General features: G+C 43.3%; 1 protein-coding gene across 1 annotated transcript in view; it reads right to left on the bottom strand.

The window, feature by feature from the left end:
* The window catches only part of LOC117824880 (calcium-binding protein 8), a 98,022-nt gene that overhangs the window by 66,243 nt on the left and 12,446 nt on the right, over positions 1–19,333 (bottom strand). Inside the window, exons 2-3 of the mRNA XM_034700369.1 lie at positions 16,207–16,328; positions 3,575–3,718 (exon numbers count right to left, since the gene is read on the bottom strand). Coding sequence (XP_034556260.1) covers positions 3,575–3,718; positions 16,207–16,328 — 266 coding nt within the window. The remainder of the gene's footprint in view (positions 1–3,574; positions 3,719–16,206; positions 16,329–19,333) is intronic.

Genomic DNA, 19,333 nt, shown 5'->3' with positions numbered 1-19,333 from the left:
TTTTCTGAATTAACGACATACCTCTATAGTAAAATCCCAATAGCACATCAAGGCCACACAAGGAAGTAAACATGCCCCTGGTTGTTCAGTTTAATCCAGTTTTATTTTGCTCTGGGTTTAAGACATTGGGAGATACTAGTGTCTCTAAGTAACATAGATGGTAATGTGATTAGCTTGTCAACTTTGCGCAGGCACCTGAGGACTCTGCAGCTGTTTAGACGTAAGGCCCATTCTCAGAAAAACAGAACACTTTTCTCATAATTCTGAGATAATAACTCCTTAATTCAGAAAAACAGAGCAGAATTTTTTTTCTCATGTGATGGCAATACGCTTCAGTACATTTAAAGGACTGTGTTTGACAATATCTAAAGCTTATGTCAGCTTAACACTGCGTATGAGCCGTCTGCGGTCCAACCAGACTGTAACTTAACTTCTGAAGAGAACCAGATGTTCAACTAATATCAAGATCATTATATATCATTACCAGGAATACGACCCCAGTACTTATGTCACTGTTAGGTCTCTGTCTTGTTTAACTTGAGACATGTAGAGACGCCTGCAGCTTAGTTCAGGCAGGCAACTCAAGCCGCAGTAACGCCACATATACCGTGAGTCACAATCACCTGACAGACGTATCCTCACAACTTATTTAAGCTGCAAGATTCCCAGTCTCTGTGCTTGAACATTCAGCCCCAACACCTCTGAGCATCCACCTGCAGGCCCCCCGACTATAAGGGGTTAAACACGTTATCTCATCACTCCTCCTTTAACCACGCAAAGTTAATCAGCGAGGAGTGATGAGGTTTGGAGCCTCGACGCCAAAGACAAACAATGATCTGCTGCTGCAAAGTTTTGACCAACAGGACGTGAGTCGACTGAAAGAAAGAGTGTTTGTTTTCTTTGTGGAGACGTGCTGGATCATATCTGAGTGAGCCGTCGTTATTGAAAAGGAGTTTGGCACATTAATAAACACAAAGACACAGCTCTTTGTGTTTGTTAATGTGCCAAACTCAGTTTCAGTCACTGCTGAATCTGAGCCAGTTCTCAGATTCAATAATGTCCAAACTGAGTAAATCCCCAGCATTTCACTAATGACATCAATCAATACAAACAAGTCGACCTGGGAAGAGATTTTCCAAACAACAACACCAACAAATTTAGATCCAATGTGCAGAGGCAGACAGAACAATACGACGCCAGAGGATAAATAAATAAGCAGCTGAGCACTTTGCAGACTTCCTGAGACAAAAGCTGCAGTGACCTTCATCAGCCTCGCCCGCGTCTTCAAGTGGCAGCAGACGATGCAACGAGATCCGGCCCTGAGGCACAAAGCAGCGACGCTCTCCTGAGATTGTGAAGCAGATGAGTCAGAAGAGAAATAAAGGCGGTCTAACTTCTTAAACTTTAATATTCAGCCTTGAACATTTACAGTGTTTCTCTCTCTCCACAGTGGAGCTGAAAAGCACTTATCAAAGGCTGAGATAGCAGCATGACGAATTTGAATTTTTTTCTCCCCGTGATGTGACATTTGCATATTGCATTTTCCAATCCCCGCCTTATACAATTTTTAAGCATCTTTCCGTTACAGAATGTCAATCACAGTTAATGCAGACGGCAGTGACTCTGCACAAACAATGTCCACAAGAAGAGGGGGACTCTTTAAAGACGAGTAGTTAAAGGTCACAGGTGAGGGTGATGCTGCAGACATAAACATCAAGATTTAAAGGTGACATATTACACTCTTTTTCATCAAAATATATTGGTCTAAGAGGTCCCAAAACATGTCTTTAAAGTTTATGGCTCATAAAAACACTTAGAACAGGCTGTTTTCTGTGTTTGTGCCTTTAAATGAGAATGAGCTCTCTGACCACGCCCCCTCAGGGAGTGGATGTGGCCTCGGCTCTCCAGCACGTTGATCTAATGTTTACATGTTGGCTGAATATACACGGCTGCTCACAGACCCGCGTTACTTCAACCCTCTGAATCTGATCCAGAATCTGATCCTGATGGAGAGGCGCCTGCAGCAGGACCTTTCTGAACCATTGGTCACAGATTTAGTGTTTCTTGTTGTTTTATTTGTCAGTATGTCGACGTGTGTCTTGGTACCAAGCGGCAACCTCCGGTCTAAAAATATGAGTCAATGCGGAAGTGTTAAAAGCTGCAGTTCATCGAGGATCCGCTTGAGGCTGGCTCCGGAAGTACCGGAAGTCACATACACATGAATGGGAAAAAGACGATCTTTGCAGCATTAATAAACATGTTTACAGCCTGGTACAAAATATGAGTGTAGTCTGAATAGCTAATTTCTCGATGTCCTCTCACTGTGAGGGGGGTGAATTTTTATCTAATTCGGCAATTTTTAAGATATTGAGATTACTAGTCTTCCAATGAGAGGCACAGCTGCCTGTGGGAACACTGCAGCTATTGGCTAGGAGGCTCAAAGCCCGCCTCTTTACGTCACACTGGCTCGACAGCAGCAATATGGCTGCTGCTGCCGATTGGCTTCAAAACAGCGTTCAGAAACAGATGGGTGACGTCACGGATACTACGTCCATATTTTTTACAGTCTATGCTTGGTACACAGCGACGAACATGTAGCTATGTGGCTATGCTAACTAGCGCTAGCACTTATCCATGATAAATAAAAATCATCCACTAGATCTTCAAATCTGCAGACGTGGGGAGTAAAACCGACCTTTGTGTTTATTAAGACAGCCTACAACTAGCATGCCTCCCTCCTAAGCTCCTTGTTAGCACACATGTGTGCAGGGAATGAAAAACGGAGGAGGGGTTGAGTTGTATTTTATACAGTCTATGGGCTGAACAAGCTCCGAGCTCTGACTTCAGTTACAGACCGGATGTCATTGCGACGTATGAAACACGCTGAGAACTGAAACGGCTGGTTTCAGCACACATTTACAGAAAGGTGGAGAAATCAGAACAGGGGCAGAATGGATTCTTTTCATTCTCGGGTGGTTTGTAGACAGGGACACATATTTCAGGTAGAGAACCATTAAAAAGTCCATCTTGCATGATATGTCACCTTTAAGAATTTCAAGAATGACATTTTTGATGCACAAGATTGAGCTCTTGCAGAACAGCACTGACACAGTTTCTTCTATTTTGAGAACCATTATCAAGACAAGGTAAGACGTAAAGTACAGAGAAACCTAATTAATGTGACATATTTCACTTCTTATGTTCTCCCTCAGCACCAGTTTCACTCTGGTGCTGTCACATCTTGAGTACAAACCGTCTGTGTTTCAGTTTGAAGAGATCCTCTGAGGCATGCAGCGATAAATATTTATGGAGGGAGGACGCAGAGAAACATGTAATCTGTGCTTCAAGGGAAGCAAGGCTGCACAGAAAGAGAGTTTCATGTAAATCCCTGCAAAGTTATATGTTAATGAGACCATAAAACCACATGGTGTTTACATTTTTATGATGTGGGAAATGTGTTTCTGTGAAGAGATGTTACATATGAGGCGAGAAAACCAATCTGTACAACACATGGAGCATTTTTACACCTGTGTGTGTGTCTTTATTTATGTGTGTGTGTACGTGTGTGACTCACCATCCATGTCTAGTCTCTGCATGATGATGGCCAGCTCCACCTCACTAGGCATGTAACCCAGAGAGCGCATGGCCATGCCCAGCTCCTGTTTGGAAATGAACCCATTTCCGTCTCGATCCAGGACCTTAAACGCCTCCCGGATTTCTGCCAACACAAACAGGAAACACATTCAGCTCCTAGAGACACGCTGCTGCCCTCCCGGCCTTCTCGTTGCACAAACAGAAACTTTTCATTTACAGCACTGTGTTTGTCTTGCTGCTAGTTTTCGATTACCTCACACTGACGTGATGCGCCTATAACAGCCCCCCATCCCCACCCCCACCCTGCTCATCATCTCTACACCTCTCTGTTTCACTGCCACACTCCCCTGTTGTTATTCCTGCACACTCTCCTGTCCTGTATATTTGTTGGGATTCCTAAAAACGTCCATTTGATAAAGCCAGTTTGCATTAACCCCCCTCCTCTTCCCTTCATCATGTCTACACCTCTCTCCACCTCCCTCCCTCCCTCCTTCCATGTGACCCAGCTTCAGCCTGTGTGTTAGGAAATTGGTCTCGCCCCACTTCCATAATTGTAACACAGATTAAGCAGATTAGTGATGTGTCATGATCCAAAGCTGCGGCTCTGAGAGTCGATGATTTATAGTGAATCAGAAGAGCCGGCTCGCATCCAGAGAGAGCCGGCTCCCAGTTTTTTCCTTTCTCTTCTTAGCTCTCTCAGTGCTCAGCCCCAGCTCTGCTCACAGCAGAACTTTGTTTTGATTGGTCAGCATGGCGGCCATGCGGCCAATCACACGTGAGGATATAGGATACAGGTGATGGAGGGGAAGGCTGTGAATCGTGGCTTCATCTGTTCCTTCTGAGAGAGTCTTCTCAAAGACCGGGCAAAAACTCACTGAGAGGATATATCGGATCAGACCATCCAAGCTGAGGCATCTGATTTTTCTCAATGCCAACCTGAGGACATTAATAATGTTTGCTCCAGTTTGGTTCTGGTTCTGTTTACTTGAGTTGGTTATGTTTGCTTGAGTCTGGTTCTGGTTCAGTTTGCTTGAGTTCGGTTCTGATTCGGTTCTGGTTTGGTTCTGGTTTGGTTCTGGTTTGGTTCTGGTTCGGTTCTGGTTCAGTTTGCTTGACTTTGGTTCTGGTTCGGTTCGGTTTCTGGTTCGGTTCTGGTTCAGTCCTGGTTCGGTTCCGGTTCGGTTCTGGTTCAGTTTGCTTGACTTTGGTTCTGGTTCGGTTTCGGTTCGGTTCTGGTTCTGTTTGCGTGAGTTTGGTTCTGTTTCTGTTTACTTGAGTTGGTTCTGGTTCAGTTTGCTTGAGTTCGGTTCTGGTTCGGTTCTGGTTCGGTTCTGGTTCGGTTCTGGTTCAGTTTGCTTGAGTTTGGTTCTGGTTCTGGTTGGGTTCAGTTCTGGTTCGGTTCTGGTTCGGTTCGGTTCTGGTTCGGTTCTGGTTCGGTTTTGGTTCCGGTTCGGTTCTGGTTCGGTTCTGGTTCAGTTTGCTTCAGTTTGGTTCTGGTTCGGTTCGGTTCTGGTTCGGTTCTGGTTCGGTTCTGGTTCGGTTTACTTGAGTTTGGTTCTGGTACTGGTTCTGTTTACTTGAGTTGGTACTGGTTCAGTTTGCTTGAGTGCAGTTCTGGTTCGGTTCTGGTTGGCTCTGGTTCAGTTTCGGTTCTGGTTCAATTTGCTTGCGTTTGGTTCCGGTTGGGTTCTGGTTCTGTTTGCATGAGTTTGGTTCTGGTTTGGTGACCCTAACCCTAACCCTAATCCTAACCCTAACCCTAACCCTAACCCTAACCCTAACCCTAATCTTAACCCTAACCCTAACCCTAACCCTAATCCTAACCCTAACCCTAACCCTAACCCTAATCCTAACCCTAACCCTAACCCTAATCCTAACCCTAACCCTAATCCTAACCCTAACCCTAACCCTAACCCTAATCTTAACCCTAACCCTAACCATAACCCTAACCCTAACCCTAACCCTAATCCTAACCCTAACCCTAACCCTAATCCTAACCCTAACCCTAATCCTAACCCTAACCCTAACCCTAACCCTAATCTTAACCCTAACCCTAACCATAACCCTAATCCTAACCCTAACCCTAACCCTAACCCTAACCCTAATCTTAACCCTAACCCTAACCCTAATCTTAACCCTAACCCTAACCATAACCCTAATCCTAACCCTAACCCTAACCCTAACCCTAACCCTAATCTTAACCCTAACCCTAACCATAACCCTAATCCTAACCCTAACCCTAACCCTAATCTTAACCCTAACCCTAACCATAACCCTAATCCTAACCCTAACCCTAACCCTAACCCTAACCCTAACCCTAACCATAACCGTAATCCTAACCCTAACCCTAATCTTAACCCTAACCCTAACCCTAACCCTAACCCTAATCCTAACCCTAACCCTAACCCTAACCCTTACCCTAATCTTAACCCTAACCCTAACCCTAACCCTAACCCTAATCCTAACCCTAACCCTAACCCTAATCCTAACCCTAACCCTAACCCTAACCCTAATCCTAACCCTAACCCTAATCCTAACCCTAACCCTAACCCTAATCTTAACCCTAACCCTAACCATAACCCTAACCCTAACCCTAACCCTAACCCTAACCCTAATCCTAACCCTAACCCTAATCCTAACCCTAACCCTAACCCTAACCCTAATCTTAACCCTAATCCTAACCCTAACCCTAACCCTAATCCTAACCCTAACCCTAATCCTAATCCTAACCCTAACCCTAACCCTAACCCTAATCTTAACCCTAACCCTAACCATAACCCTAATCCTAACCCTAACCCTAACCCTAACCCTAACCCTAATCTTAACCCTAACCCTAACCATAACCCTAATCCTAACCCTAACCCTAATCTTAACCCTAACCCTAACCATAACCCTAATCCTAACCCTAACCCTAACCCTAACCCTAACCCTAATCTTAACCCTAATCCTAACCCTAATCTTAACCCTAACCCTAACCCTAACCCTAACCCTAACCCTAATCTTAACCCTAACCCTAACCATAACCCTAATCTTAACCCTAACCCTAACCCTAACCCTAATCTTAACCCTAACCCTAACCCTAACCCTAACCCTAATCTTAACCCTAACCCTAACCCTAACCCTAACCCTAATCTTAACCCTAACCATAACCCTAATCCTAACCCTAACCCTAACCCTAACCCTAACCATAACCCTAATCCTAACCCTAACCCTAACCCTAACCCTAATCTTAACCCTAACCCTAACCATAACCCTAATCCTAACCCTAACCCTAATCTTAACCCTAACCCTAACCCTAATCCTAACCCTAACCCTAACCCTAACCCTAATCTTAACCCTAACCCTAACCCTAACCCTAACCCTAATCCTAACCCTAACCCTAATCCTAACCCTAACCCTAACCCTAACCCTAATCCTAACCCTAACCCTAATCCTAACCCTAACCCTAACCCTAATCCTAACCCTAACCCTCATTGTGGGTCTGACTTTAACAGCAGTTCCACCTTTATTTGATTGTCTTTGGCCGCAGTGTGAAGAAGAAGAAAACCCCTCAGTGGTTTTATTTCTCTTCACTTGTCTTTTGAGCAGCACCCATGACGCATTCTGCAAGTGAATAAAAGCTAAAATGCAGAACTGATCGTAATAAAAACACTTCATAGAGCAACGAGTTTCACTTCCTGTCCGCTGCATGGACTTAACTCAGTGAGTATTACTGCTGCTGTTATCTAAAGCGTTAAATAGCAGGGTTTCAGCTTGTTGTAGCTGCTCCTCTTTACACATTCTCCATTTATGTTCACGGTTCTTGAGCGACGCCCAAGCATTCAAGACCACAACACTCAGGTATATTTACAAAAAGCCAGAAATACATTATTAGATTAATTTAGATTTAACAACCAAAAATATGTGGAGAAGAAAACTCAACATGAAAAACTGTCAGGAGAGGAACTCAAAGGTTATTTTTAGACAGTAAAATTGTTTCCATGATCAGCTCTATTTTTGTTATACTTAGGGATGCACGTGGACAGATGTGCATGGTGCAGGGCAAAGCATGCTGCAACATGACAGCACCTAAGACAAAGACTGCAAGCTAGTGGAGGACCCAAACTGAGCAAAAGTCTCCTTTGTGAGTGTTGCATGAGGACAGTGATGCATTCAAAACTGCTTTTAGACATTAAGGAAACAAACCACCAGGACGGGCAACACTCAAGAAACCATCAGGGCACAAGAGGGCTTCAGCCTCAGTGAAAACTTTACAGTAATGCAAATCAACACTGAAATCAGTCCATCACTTAGTGCTGATTGCAGCATTTTTCTTTCATTTCAGAGAAATCTACATGGCTGTAATGGATTTGTACACACAGCTTGATGTTTACATGTTGCTCCAGTGCAGCTACACTCACTCTCTCAGTAGAGACAAACACACCTGACTCGTGTACAGTTGAGTCAGCAGCAGCAGCAGTTTGTTGGCCGCTCGACAGGCCATCAAGTTGTCAGTGAAAGGAATCAGGAGGCTTCACTGTGCTTTAATAAATTCATATTTCAAATATATGCCTGCAGACAGGAGAGTGTGTGTGACTGGACAAGAGACTGACAGGCATCTGAGGCCTTTAAATAGAGGTGGGATGTCACTTCTCTGAAGAACACCGTGACTGTATGACATGGATTAGCACATTGAACACTGAATAAATTGAGCCAGAGAAGAAGATGGGTTAACTCTGTGCGTCCTGCAGCACATGAAGAGGATGTTCTGCTCTGCATCTTTCTGCAAGTTGTGGATCTGACAGCAACTTCATATGCAAGAATCAGAAATTCAATACCTAATATAACTCAGCCTCAGCTGCTAAGAGTGTTGTTGAGCTCCCACGAGTGCATGAAAGCGATGCAGCAGCACAAGGTTAAACGGGACAGAATCAGATCATTTAGGAAGAAAAAGGAAAAGTAATCAATCCTAACCACGTGGAAATTTATTGCTATTGATCATTTCAATTCAATATTTTCCAGGGAACAAACTCTCTAACAGCATTTCTTACTGATTGAACCAGGTAATTGTCAAACTGAAGTAAAAACCAGTCGTTAAGAAATGAGCCCATCAATCATCTCATTATCGTCTGCACCGCTGCCATTGTGAAGCAATCTGCCGGCAAATGATTCGGAACAACAAAACACAAACGGAGCGTAAATTATGAATCACCTCGTAAATTTGTTTTGACTGTGTTGAGTATCTACAGTAGATAACAAGAGGACGCAGTCTCTGACCTGCGTCCAAACAACATGATGACAGCTGGTCCTCTGCAAATATAGCACCATCATTATTTCTCACAATGCTGCACACAGAATATTTTCCAGGCATGCAGGTTATTATTTCTCTGCATTAACATGAGCGTGTCATGAATTCATCCATCAGTGACTCAGGCTCTGGGGGACTTTATTGGGTCCAGAGTTTGTTGTAACAGAAGAGAGAGAGCAGGTTCAGACATTCAAATGACTGTTTCATGCAAATGCTCAGGAGTGGCACAGAAGCCCAAATTTTGAAAGACTGGAAACTCTGATTGTGATGGGATATAATTTGAATGCAAGGTATTTCTGCAGTGTTTTATTACAGATATTTAGAGCGACTGTGATCATGACTGTTAGCCTAATAGGGTCCATTTACATGCAGCACGTGTGCTCATATTCTGCAAGTATACAAATGCAGTCCAGCTCTGTAATGTGAACCAAAAATACCAGTAGACAATCTGTAATCACGGCAGTCATAATGAGATATTCCTAAAACCAGTCATGTTCTGCCTTCATATCAAACTTCACAACAATGTGTGAAGTATTGAATCAGATCCTTGGAGCTATTATGACTATAATGAATCATTTGCAGCAGGTGAAGGAGGGTTGATAATAAGACAGATGGACAAATTAAACAAACACATCATACAACTTATAAAATGAGTTTCTATCACAGAAACTTATTCATCAAATGCATCATGTCACAACAATCTCCAGGCTTGTAACCGTGCAGACATTTCTCTTTGTTGCATGTCTGACAAGAAACTCTTCAACCAAACAAATAAGAGATAGGCTCGACTTCAGGGCTGTAAAGTACTTTCAGAAATGATTATCTGACAAGATCTGAGTCTTATTCTCTGAGGAGTGTTTACAAGTTTTCAAATTACTTGTCTGCAAGCAGCAAAAAATATGAACCATGATCAATCCTTTTTCATCTAGGCTGCAGAATAAAATCCAAAAATATGAGATCTCACAATCTTTGAAAAATTAAACCAAATATTTGATAAGATGTAAACTGATTCCCAAATAGAAAAGCTTCATAAAAGGTTTTAAAGGAAGCAGAACATTTTGGATTATAAAAAGTTTACTGTGTGCATTTATATTGTATCCCTAGAAAGAGTGTTTTTTCTTCCTGTTTGATTCATGCAACATAAAAATATGTATTTTATGTTTGTAAACTTTAGATCTGACAACAGATTTGTTCCACATTTGGCTCCTGGCACCAGTTTATCAGTGAGTTCAGGAGCTGTGGCGTCCCAGTGGGATTCAGGAGAGGGGAATCACATTCAGCACCACGGACAGCTCCACAAACTCCTGCAAAGACACGTCGTCTGTTGACTGATTCAGTCTGAGACCTGCAGACAGTCAGTTCAGCACATACAGAAAAATTGGTTCTGACTCTGCATCCCCTAACTTCACTTCCAGGTCTATAGTCCAGGAAGTAAAGCCTCTCTGACACCTGCTAGTTTTGAAGACGGGGGTCCAAAAGCAGGAGCACAAACTTGCCGAGGTGAGCACTACTTTTCATACATCCAGTGAGTTAGAGAGAAGTTTCCTGATTCAGCCGCCTGTCATTCTCCCTGCTCCTGCTCCTCCTCATCCTCCCTGCTCCTCCTCCTCCTCTCGGTTTATTAAAGGAGATCTCGGTGCTGGTGGGCTGAGCAGGCACAAACCTCCCGCAGGCTTACTGACGTCTGCTCCAGCTCAGCTAGCTTAGTGAAAGAAGAGCCTGAGAGTCGACTCTGAGGATCTCTGCGGCTGCCCTCTCACTAAACCTTAAATAAAAAAGCCTATTTTAGTTTAAGCAGGAAAAGCCTGTCTGCAGGACTTCTTCTATTCTTCTTCATTGTTAGTTTGATGGAAAATCATCCAGGACTACCACTGTGGATAGAGATGTGGTTCTGTGAAATCAATGCTGCTACACTCTGTTGAATATTACTCGGACTGCTGCCGTCAGCTCTCAGACTGAGACTGACATTATCCAGTCAGATGATGTTTAAGTCCATGATCAGAAAATGTTACAATTTTTCAATAAAGCTTTCTGAAAAAATGCATTCATGTCCTTCTGTACTCATCATTAAATTAATTTAAATTCTGTCTGTGTGCTGATGCCGGCCTGAGGTCACAGAAACTGTAATTTACATTTTTATTGCATAAAAGTCAAATAAAGTCTGCGTCCCTTAATGCAACAATAAAACCAAAGGTCAACGGCCTTGTGCAGCTGTTGGCTTGTGGCTCCACCTCTCTCAGGACGATCATGACAGCATTTCTATCTCTCTATCTTCTGGCTTTCTCATGCAGACAGTTATCTGCTGAGTTAAACCAAACCTCCATTCAGCTGGTGCAGCAGATATAAAAAGTTCCATGACATTTAGTTTTAAGGTGAGCGTCAAACCTTTATTTTATACTCTCACTCATTCAGGAGCAGCTTCACTCCCACTGCTCTCTTTTCCACACCTTGCCTGCTCCCCACACTGCACGTCTATTTGCATAAATATGGTAATGAAGAGGACAGAAAGTGTGTGCTCTGAAATTAACATTTGAACTGCAAGAAATGTTCAAATTGTTCTCAGAGGGCACAAAGCATGCAGCAGTCATGTCATGACACAAATGCAGGGCACCATTGTAAGACACAGGTGATGGGGCTGTGTGAAGTTGCATTGAGCGTGTTGCACCTTTAGATGAATAAATGACGGATGTGACGACACAAATGTGAGCCGTTAAATGCTCAAACGTCCCAATACAGTCCAGCTGCAGACCTCCACTCTCAGCCGACTCTCTTGCAGGGTCCACTCTGAGATCCCCTCCACCGTCAGAAGGAAGTGACGTCAGGATTAAGCCGGCTGAGAGTGGAGGTCTGCAGCTGGACCCCTCTCGGTTTTTCTGCATTTTGATTACCTTGGTTAACCTGATTCCTCAATAGTGTTACATTGAAAAAACAAAGTATAAAATGCAATGAGGAGGGGGAGGAGCCTATCAGACAGCTGAGACCGCGAAGGAGGATTAGATTTACGTCACTTCCGTCCTACGATGGAGGGGAGCTTCTGGTTCACGTTGGAGAGTGGAGTTCTGCAGCTGGACCCCTCTCAAACATCCTCACAGTCCTCAGCTGATTGACAGCAGAGCTCCTGGGTTGGACCCCTGACAGGAGCAGAGATCAGAGGATCTGATCCGCCACCAGACCCAGGGGGGGAAATGTGTTCATGTTCACACATTGGCTGAAGTCTCAACAATCAATGCAACATCTTGCTTTGTGTGTTTCAGAGAATTAAAAATCAACTCTGCAGCCTTTAGGTGACATTTAAAAAACCCTGCACTGGTTTCAAAGTGTTATGTACAATCCTCATTCCCCTTCACGTGGAACAACACAGGTCAGAAAACAGACATTGTTCATGTTAAGTGTTGTGGAGAATTGTTGCGTCGGTGGCTGGAGCAGCGGGGATGTAAAGGAGCCCTCAATCTTGTTACCTTGACCACGATTTCAACATGAAAGAGAAAATCAGAGGCACAATTTAGCCCTGCGGTAGCTGCAGAATAACAGCCTGACGTCACTGACATTAAAACAGCAAGCTACCTCTGAATGACCGACTTTGTTATTGTCACATCTTTAAGGTTACAGCTTTACAGTAAGATGAGGGAGGGTTGTCTTTATCGTCCCTACAAGCAGCTTCTCCTGAGAGATGAGGCATTTACCAAAAAAAATAAAACCCTTCAGAGTGATTCCACACCTCCAGCCGTGTAAAAGATTCTCCAGCTGCTACAAGCTTTTTAGTGGAGCTGGACAGACGCAGAAAATTGCTCCTGTAATTTATGTGAAGCAGAAGTGTTGAATGAAAATGTCGAGGAAGCTGAGAACAGGAGGAGTCGACAGGAGCTGCAGATGACGGTTAAATAAAGACAACGACAGGTTGAGCTGTTTGTAATGATGTCTGAGGGGGAAAAAAACCCTCCTGTGTCCTTGAAAGTCCACATTGTCTGCTTCAAAATAATGATGATGAGTGGTACAGTCATACACCATGAAGAACTGCTGTTAATGTCACACTGGTAGTAATCTCCTCTGCTCGCTCTCTGTGATGTTCTGCATGTTTTTGGCCCGTACAGTCACAGGTGTCTTTATTAGTGACTACACACAGATGGTAAGAATTAATAACCAAGATGCTGAGAGAAACCTTTCATAAAATATATTTGAAAATGTTTCTTTGGACTGTTTATTTCAAGATTTGCAAACACATTACGATATCTGTCTGTAGGTAAATAAGGATGATGGAGTCACATTGTGTGAAAACAATATGAAACAAAAACCTGAGCCTGCACGGTCTGAGCCTGTGGACTGATATGAATGACTCTTCTGTATATTGTCTTAATTTGAAGAATTTCTAGTCTTGGTGCAATGATTGCACTGATTTGTGTAAGTTATAGTGTAATGATGCCATGGACTCAGTCATTTTCTATTGCTGAAAGATGTTGACTTTCTTTCCTGTCAGATTACTGTACTTTCTGGTCCCTGAGGTGGAATTTGCTTTGGGAAATAATGCAAACAAACACACCGGCTCGTGCTACTTGGGTGCAACCAAGCGGCAACGTACGCCTGCGAGAATTAAAGCCAATGCATATGTGTTAAAAACTGCAGTTCATCCAGAATCCGCTTGAGGCTGGCTCCAGAAGTACCGGAAACCACATACACACCAATTCAAAAAAGCTGATCTTTACAGCAGAAATAAACATGTTTACAGCCTGGTACAAGTGTAGTCTGGATAGCTCATTTCTAGATTGGCACACACTGTACGGGGGTTGAATTTTTAATGGAGCGCCGCCTGCAAGCTAGTTCAGGCAGACAACTCAAGCTGCGCTCATTCATACTGACACGTCATCATCCTCTCCATCAGCTGATTTCAACATCCTCTCATTTGGCCCTCTATTTAACCTGCAAGTCTCCCTGTCTCTGCCTCTGCTTTGCAAGTGCTCCTGCTGTCCTGCTCAAGTGCTGTGTGCAAACTTAGTACCCACCTACTCCACCGGCATCCACCTGCGTGCTCCGAGGGGGGTCAGTAGTCCTATCTCATTACTCCTAATGTCTGCATTTAAATAATCTACGAGGAGTAATGAGGTTCAGAGCCCATACGCCAAACACAATACTGTATGCTGCAATAAACTTTATCTTAAGTAAACGTGAGTTGTCTGACTGAATTGAGATTCCGAGTCTTCCAATGAGAGGCACAGCTGACTTGATTGACAGGCGGGAACACTGCAGCTGTTGGCTAGGAGGCTCAAAGCCCGCCTCTTTACATCTCAATCGCTCCACAGCAGCAATATGGCTCCCGCCGACAAAAACAGCGCTTCAGAAACAGATGGGTGACGTCACGGATACTACGTCCATTATTTATACAGTCTATGAAACAAACACAGCGGTTCGTGCAACATAAAACAAATATGGCACACAAGACAGCAACCATAACAACAATCAGGTACAGATGATAAAATAAATGAAGTCATTTAAATATGCACAATAATGTGAAACTTAAAGAAACAGGAGAAAAGACTAAAAGGAAGTAAATAAAACAAAAGTGAAGCACTGTGCATCATTCTGTGGATCATCAGGAGTCAGGTGGAGCTGGTTGTTCCTTCAGCAGTGAGACTGAGGTCGGAGAACAGACGGCTGACATCCGTCACTCTAACGTCTGATGTCTGAGTGTGGTTTGAAGGATTTCTGACTCTGAGATAATTAAGATCTGAAGAGTGAAGCACTTTGTTGACACTGAGAAGCTTTGTCACTGCTGTGATATGAACGACATTATCTCCCGCGTAACTTCCAGACAGCTAGACTCTGCACGTCCTCTGTGAGGCTGCCTCTCCTCTGACAGGTAGTGAAGCAGTCACAGTCCTGATAGGCTTCAGTTCCACAGTGTTTAGTTGACCTCATATTGACCCTCTAAACACAATTTGTTTCTTATTCACAAACTAAAATGAGCTCTCAATAAATATCTCCATGCATATTAAAAACTGCGACCTGATAGAGTATCAGGCTATTAACCGGGCTGTGCAATTTTCCAGGCGGCAGCTTAATGTAGCATGGATTAATATTTTGGAGGTCTGGAGGAGTCTTGTTTGTTTGCTGTGTGTGTGAGGCTTCGGCTGCAGACTGTAATTGATCAGGTTTGTGTTCTACAGGCTCAGGTGATTACTCTCAGACAGACAGCACAACAAAGGGTTCATAGACACAGCCTCAGTTACTCCAGGGGCATGATGCCGGAGAGAGAGGCCAGCAGACCTGAGATAAGCAAGGTGGTGAAGAACGCATTACCGTGCAGTGTTCGCTTAAATGAGGAGGGTGGTTCTGGACTGTCTGTCAAAGCTTTTAAACGGACTGTGGTGGCTCTGATTAGCACCTGTCCTTAAAAATAAACCTGTCACAGAGTCCACCATGCATCAGTCCTCTGCTGTGGATCTGTTCGGTGAGTGTTTATGATATCAAGCTCCATATGTGTTCGGGAATCCGCAGTGTGTTCAGTCCTGTTTCCCAAAATAGTGTATGTACGCAGTGGCTCCCACTGTGTGACCGTCTGATCCGCCTTACAGTCACGTGACCGAGCTGAGCTCCTCTGGCTCTATACCTTTGTTTACACTCTATTCCGCTGCATAATACACAGAAAACACACACACTCTGAAATGCCAATTTTCTTTGTTGCTTTTCAATTACAGCAGTGTTGTTTATTAACTTAAGGTAACTGCTTCCCTTAGTGTTGGCTCTGCTTCCCCCTCAAGCTGGCATGAAGCAGAACTAAACAGAGCTGCAGAGAGTTTTAATCATTTGTATGCAGCACTATATTTCAAATGCAAAGTATTTTCCTCTTTGTTGTCCTCTTTGGACGATAAATCTGCCACTTGGAAATAATTTATCTGAAAACTGCTCAAAACAGACAACAGATAGCTGCTGCTGCTGGAAACTGAGAATGCATGTATTTACATATTTGCAGAGGATGAATGTTTAAAGGGATATTTCAGGTTTTTTTGAAGTGGGGTCGTATGAGTTACAGTACATTAGTGCTCCTGCTAGGACCATATTTTCTTAACTTTGGCGAAATTAGGCAAAATAGGAGGCCCAGTCCACAGAGAAAATAGCCTAGCTTGCCTGCCGGTCCTCTGGGAATTTTCTCATTAAAGGGGAAGAGCTCACCGGCACGCATTGTGGCAAACAGGAGCACTAATGTACTGTAATGTACTGTACCGACCCCACTTCAAAAAAACTGAAATATCCCTTTAAGGATTACGCAGCCAAATGACTTTACATACACATTAAGCACATGGCAGGACGCAGAAGAATGTTTGCAGCCTTACCGTCGAGCTCCTCCACAGAGATGCTGGCGAGCACGTCGCTGTCACTGTCCGACAGCGAGCGGCTCAGGTAGTTCCCCTTGTAGAGCAGACCTGCCGTCACATGGTGGAACGGCATCTTCTCCCTGAGAGACAGAACAAGGAAACTTTTAATCCACAGCAAAGGAAGGAGAAGAAAGATCCTCCAAAATGACTGTGTCTGACATTGTACTACGCCTCTGGGACTTTCTTCATCCTCCTCATAAGCTTCCCTGCTGTATCTGCTCATCCACCTCAATGAGATCTACCTCCTCCATGTCATCAGTGATCATCACATCGTCCCTGAGAGGGAGCAGTCTTTCCAGCTGGAGCATGAGATGTTCTGGGAGCCAATGTTTCTCTGGGAACTCTGAACTCTGGAACTTGATGATCAGCTGTCCCTTTTCATAAGGCTCCTTGTAAACTGGCATGCCCTCACTCTGAACACATTTGATGTCACCATGCATGATGATGAGCGCTCTGTCGTCTAATGTTAAAACAGTCTTCTTGAAACCACACAGAGCAGGAGGAGGGAATCCTGTGAGTGATTTCACGTTCTTGAAACCTGCAGGAATTCAAGCTTCTGAGAACAGAGCTGCAGCTTCAGTGAATTCTGCTAAACTAACATGAGACTCTCACTTATTCATTATCTATTCATATCATCTGAAGCAGAAGAGGCTGGTTTTCCTGATTGTGCTCCTGCTGAAGCTGAAACAAATTACAAAGTGCAGCAGCGTAAACCGGACCCATAAATGAAGCAGAACTCATCGGCTAAATGGAAACTCTCACACTGATGAAGTCTCATATAAGTAGAGGTGAACGTAGTGAGTGTGTGTGTTAGCGGAGAGCACGAGTGTGTGTGTGAATGTGTGTGCATGTGTGCAGTATTGTATGTGCAAGTGTGAGAGAGGCAATTAATTATTCAATAAATGGAAGCCCAAGGGCACAGGAGGAAAATACGAACACGCAGAGCAGAGAGATTTGGACGACGACTTCTTCCTGGTCTCTAATTGGATTTGGTCTCAATGAGCAATCTGAGGTGACACTCAGGAGACAGAGTCAGAGTTCAGAATGCCAGACTCTTACTGCTTTGAATCGATCTGCTTTTTCTCTCTTGTCTGTTAAACTTCAGATGATACTTCTGCAGAGTCGTGAAAGCCTCACGATTACAAACCCGTCTCCTGTTAAATCATGATAGACCATCAAAGTGAATCATCATTGCTGCGCTGTAATAATGATGAGTACTTAGAGCAATAAAGGGTTGTCAATGATTTATTCATGTTAGTAATGCCTCGTCATTAAGACGCCTGTCCTAACATCACCCTTAGCTTTTCTCTCATCCTGCAGGACTGATGGAAGTCAGTTTCTAACCGTTCCACTATAAGAAAAATCTTTTGCACAGTATGATAAAAGTGCTTTTTCCTCCAACCACGAAGCTGGTTAATTGTCACAGCGTGGTGTTAGGACAGAGGCCACACCTCAACGCATTTCTGTGTCAAGCCCTTGAGTCAGGCAGCTCCTTATTCCAATCTACTGGAACATTATAAAGGAAAAGACTTCCTACTGGAGTCATCTTGAGATTATTTGGTCTGCATGTGTAACTATCCATAAGCAGTACCTCCAAATCACGGTCACATACAGTTGAAACCAGAAGTTTACATACACTGTATAAAAAGAGACATAACCTTTTTTTTCTCACCATCTGACATCAAATCAGACTAATCTTTTTTTGTTGTAGGTCAGTTAGGATTGCCAAAATTATTTCTATTTGCTAAATGTCAGAATAATGACAGAGAGAATTTATTAGAGATTTTAGTATTACTTTCTTCAAAGTCAAAAGTTTACATACACTAAGATTACTATGCCTTTAAACAATTTGGGAAAGCCCAGATGATGATGTCATGGCTTTGGAAGCATTTGATAGGTGTATTGACAGCTATTGAGTTAATTGGAGGCACACCTGTGGATGTATTTTAACGGCACAACTCAAAACACACTGCTTCCTTGTGAGACATCATGGGAAAAATCAAAAGAAATCAGCCAAGATATCAGGAAGAGAATTGTCGACCTCCACAACTCTAAGTTTATCCTTGGGTACAATTTCCAGATGCCTGAAGGTTCCACGTTCATCTTTACAAACAATCATATGCAAGTATAAACACCATGGGAATGTCCAGGCATCATACCGCTCACTAAGGACACAGCTTCTGTGTTCCAAAGATGAACATCTATTGGTGCGAAATGTGTTTATCAACCCCAGAACAAAAGCAGAAGACCATGGGAAGATACAGAGCAAATATATAATAAAATAAGATGGAATGAAATAAATTAAAATGTAATCAAAATTAATGCCAGATTTCCACTCAACCATGATTAAAAGCCAGGGAGAAGAGATGAGTCTTTAGAGAAGATTTGAAAACCTCAAATGATCCCTCAATCACTCCCTTCTGGTCCAGGAATCACTCCTATACTGACTTCTTTTAGAACAGTGGTTCTCAGCTGGTCTGGTTTCGGGACCCACCATCACTCCTTAGCGATAAGCCACGACCCAAATTTTTATGGCATCATACTTTAACTTGCCAACACCTCAGTGCACACAACACACTGAGGTTTTTGTCATCCTTTATTATCAATATTGTCGTGGAATTTTCATAGTCTTATATATATGTATCTAAGAATGTTTAACTATTGTATTCTTTCAGTCTAAATGTCATGTTTAGAGTAACTTGTTTCCTATGTCGTCTGTGACGGGCAAGATCGTGTCAGGGTAGTAGTCAAGGTCTCTCCCCCTGCTCCTGTCTTTATCTGTGTGTTATGGCCGACTTACTGTCTCCAGAACTAGAGCACAGGTCTTCTTCCCACTTGTTGTGTTCCTATTGTTCAAACATGGTTATCTAACTTTAGTGTCGTCTTCAGAGGGAATAAATACCATGCCAAGGGTTTTGTCTGGCAGAACTGACTTGGCATTGCACTGCACTCTCCTGCCTGTGTACTGTTATGTTATTTCTCCTTGATCAAGTTCTACATAAACTATTTCAACGTAAGCCGTCCGAGTCTCCTGAGTCTTCTGTGTCCAGTGTCCAGTTTGTTGCTGAATTCCATCACAAATATG

The sequence above is a fragment of the Notolabrus celidotus genome, chromosome 14 (assembly GCF_009762535.1).
Source record: "Notolabrus celidotus isolate fNotCel1 chromosome 14, fNotCel1.pri, whole genome shotgun sequence".
Lineage (NCBI taxonomy): Eukaryota > Metazoa > Chordata > Actinopteri > Labriformes > Labridae > Notolabrus > Notolabrus celidotus.
This window is presented reverse-complemented; position numbering and strand designations above follow the sequence as displayed.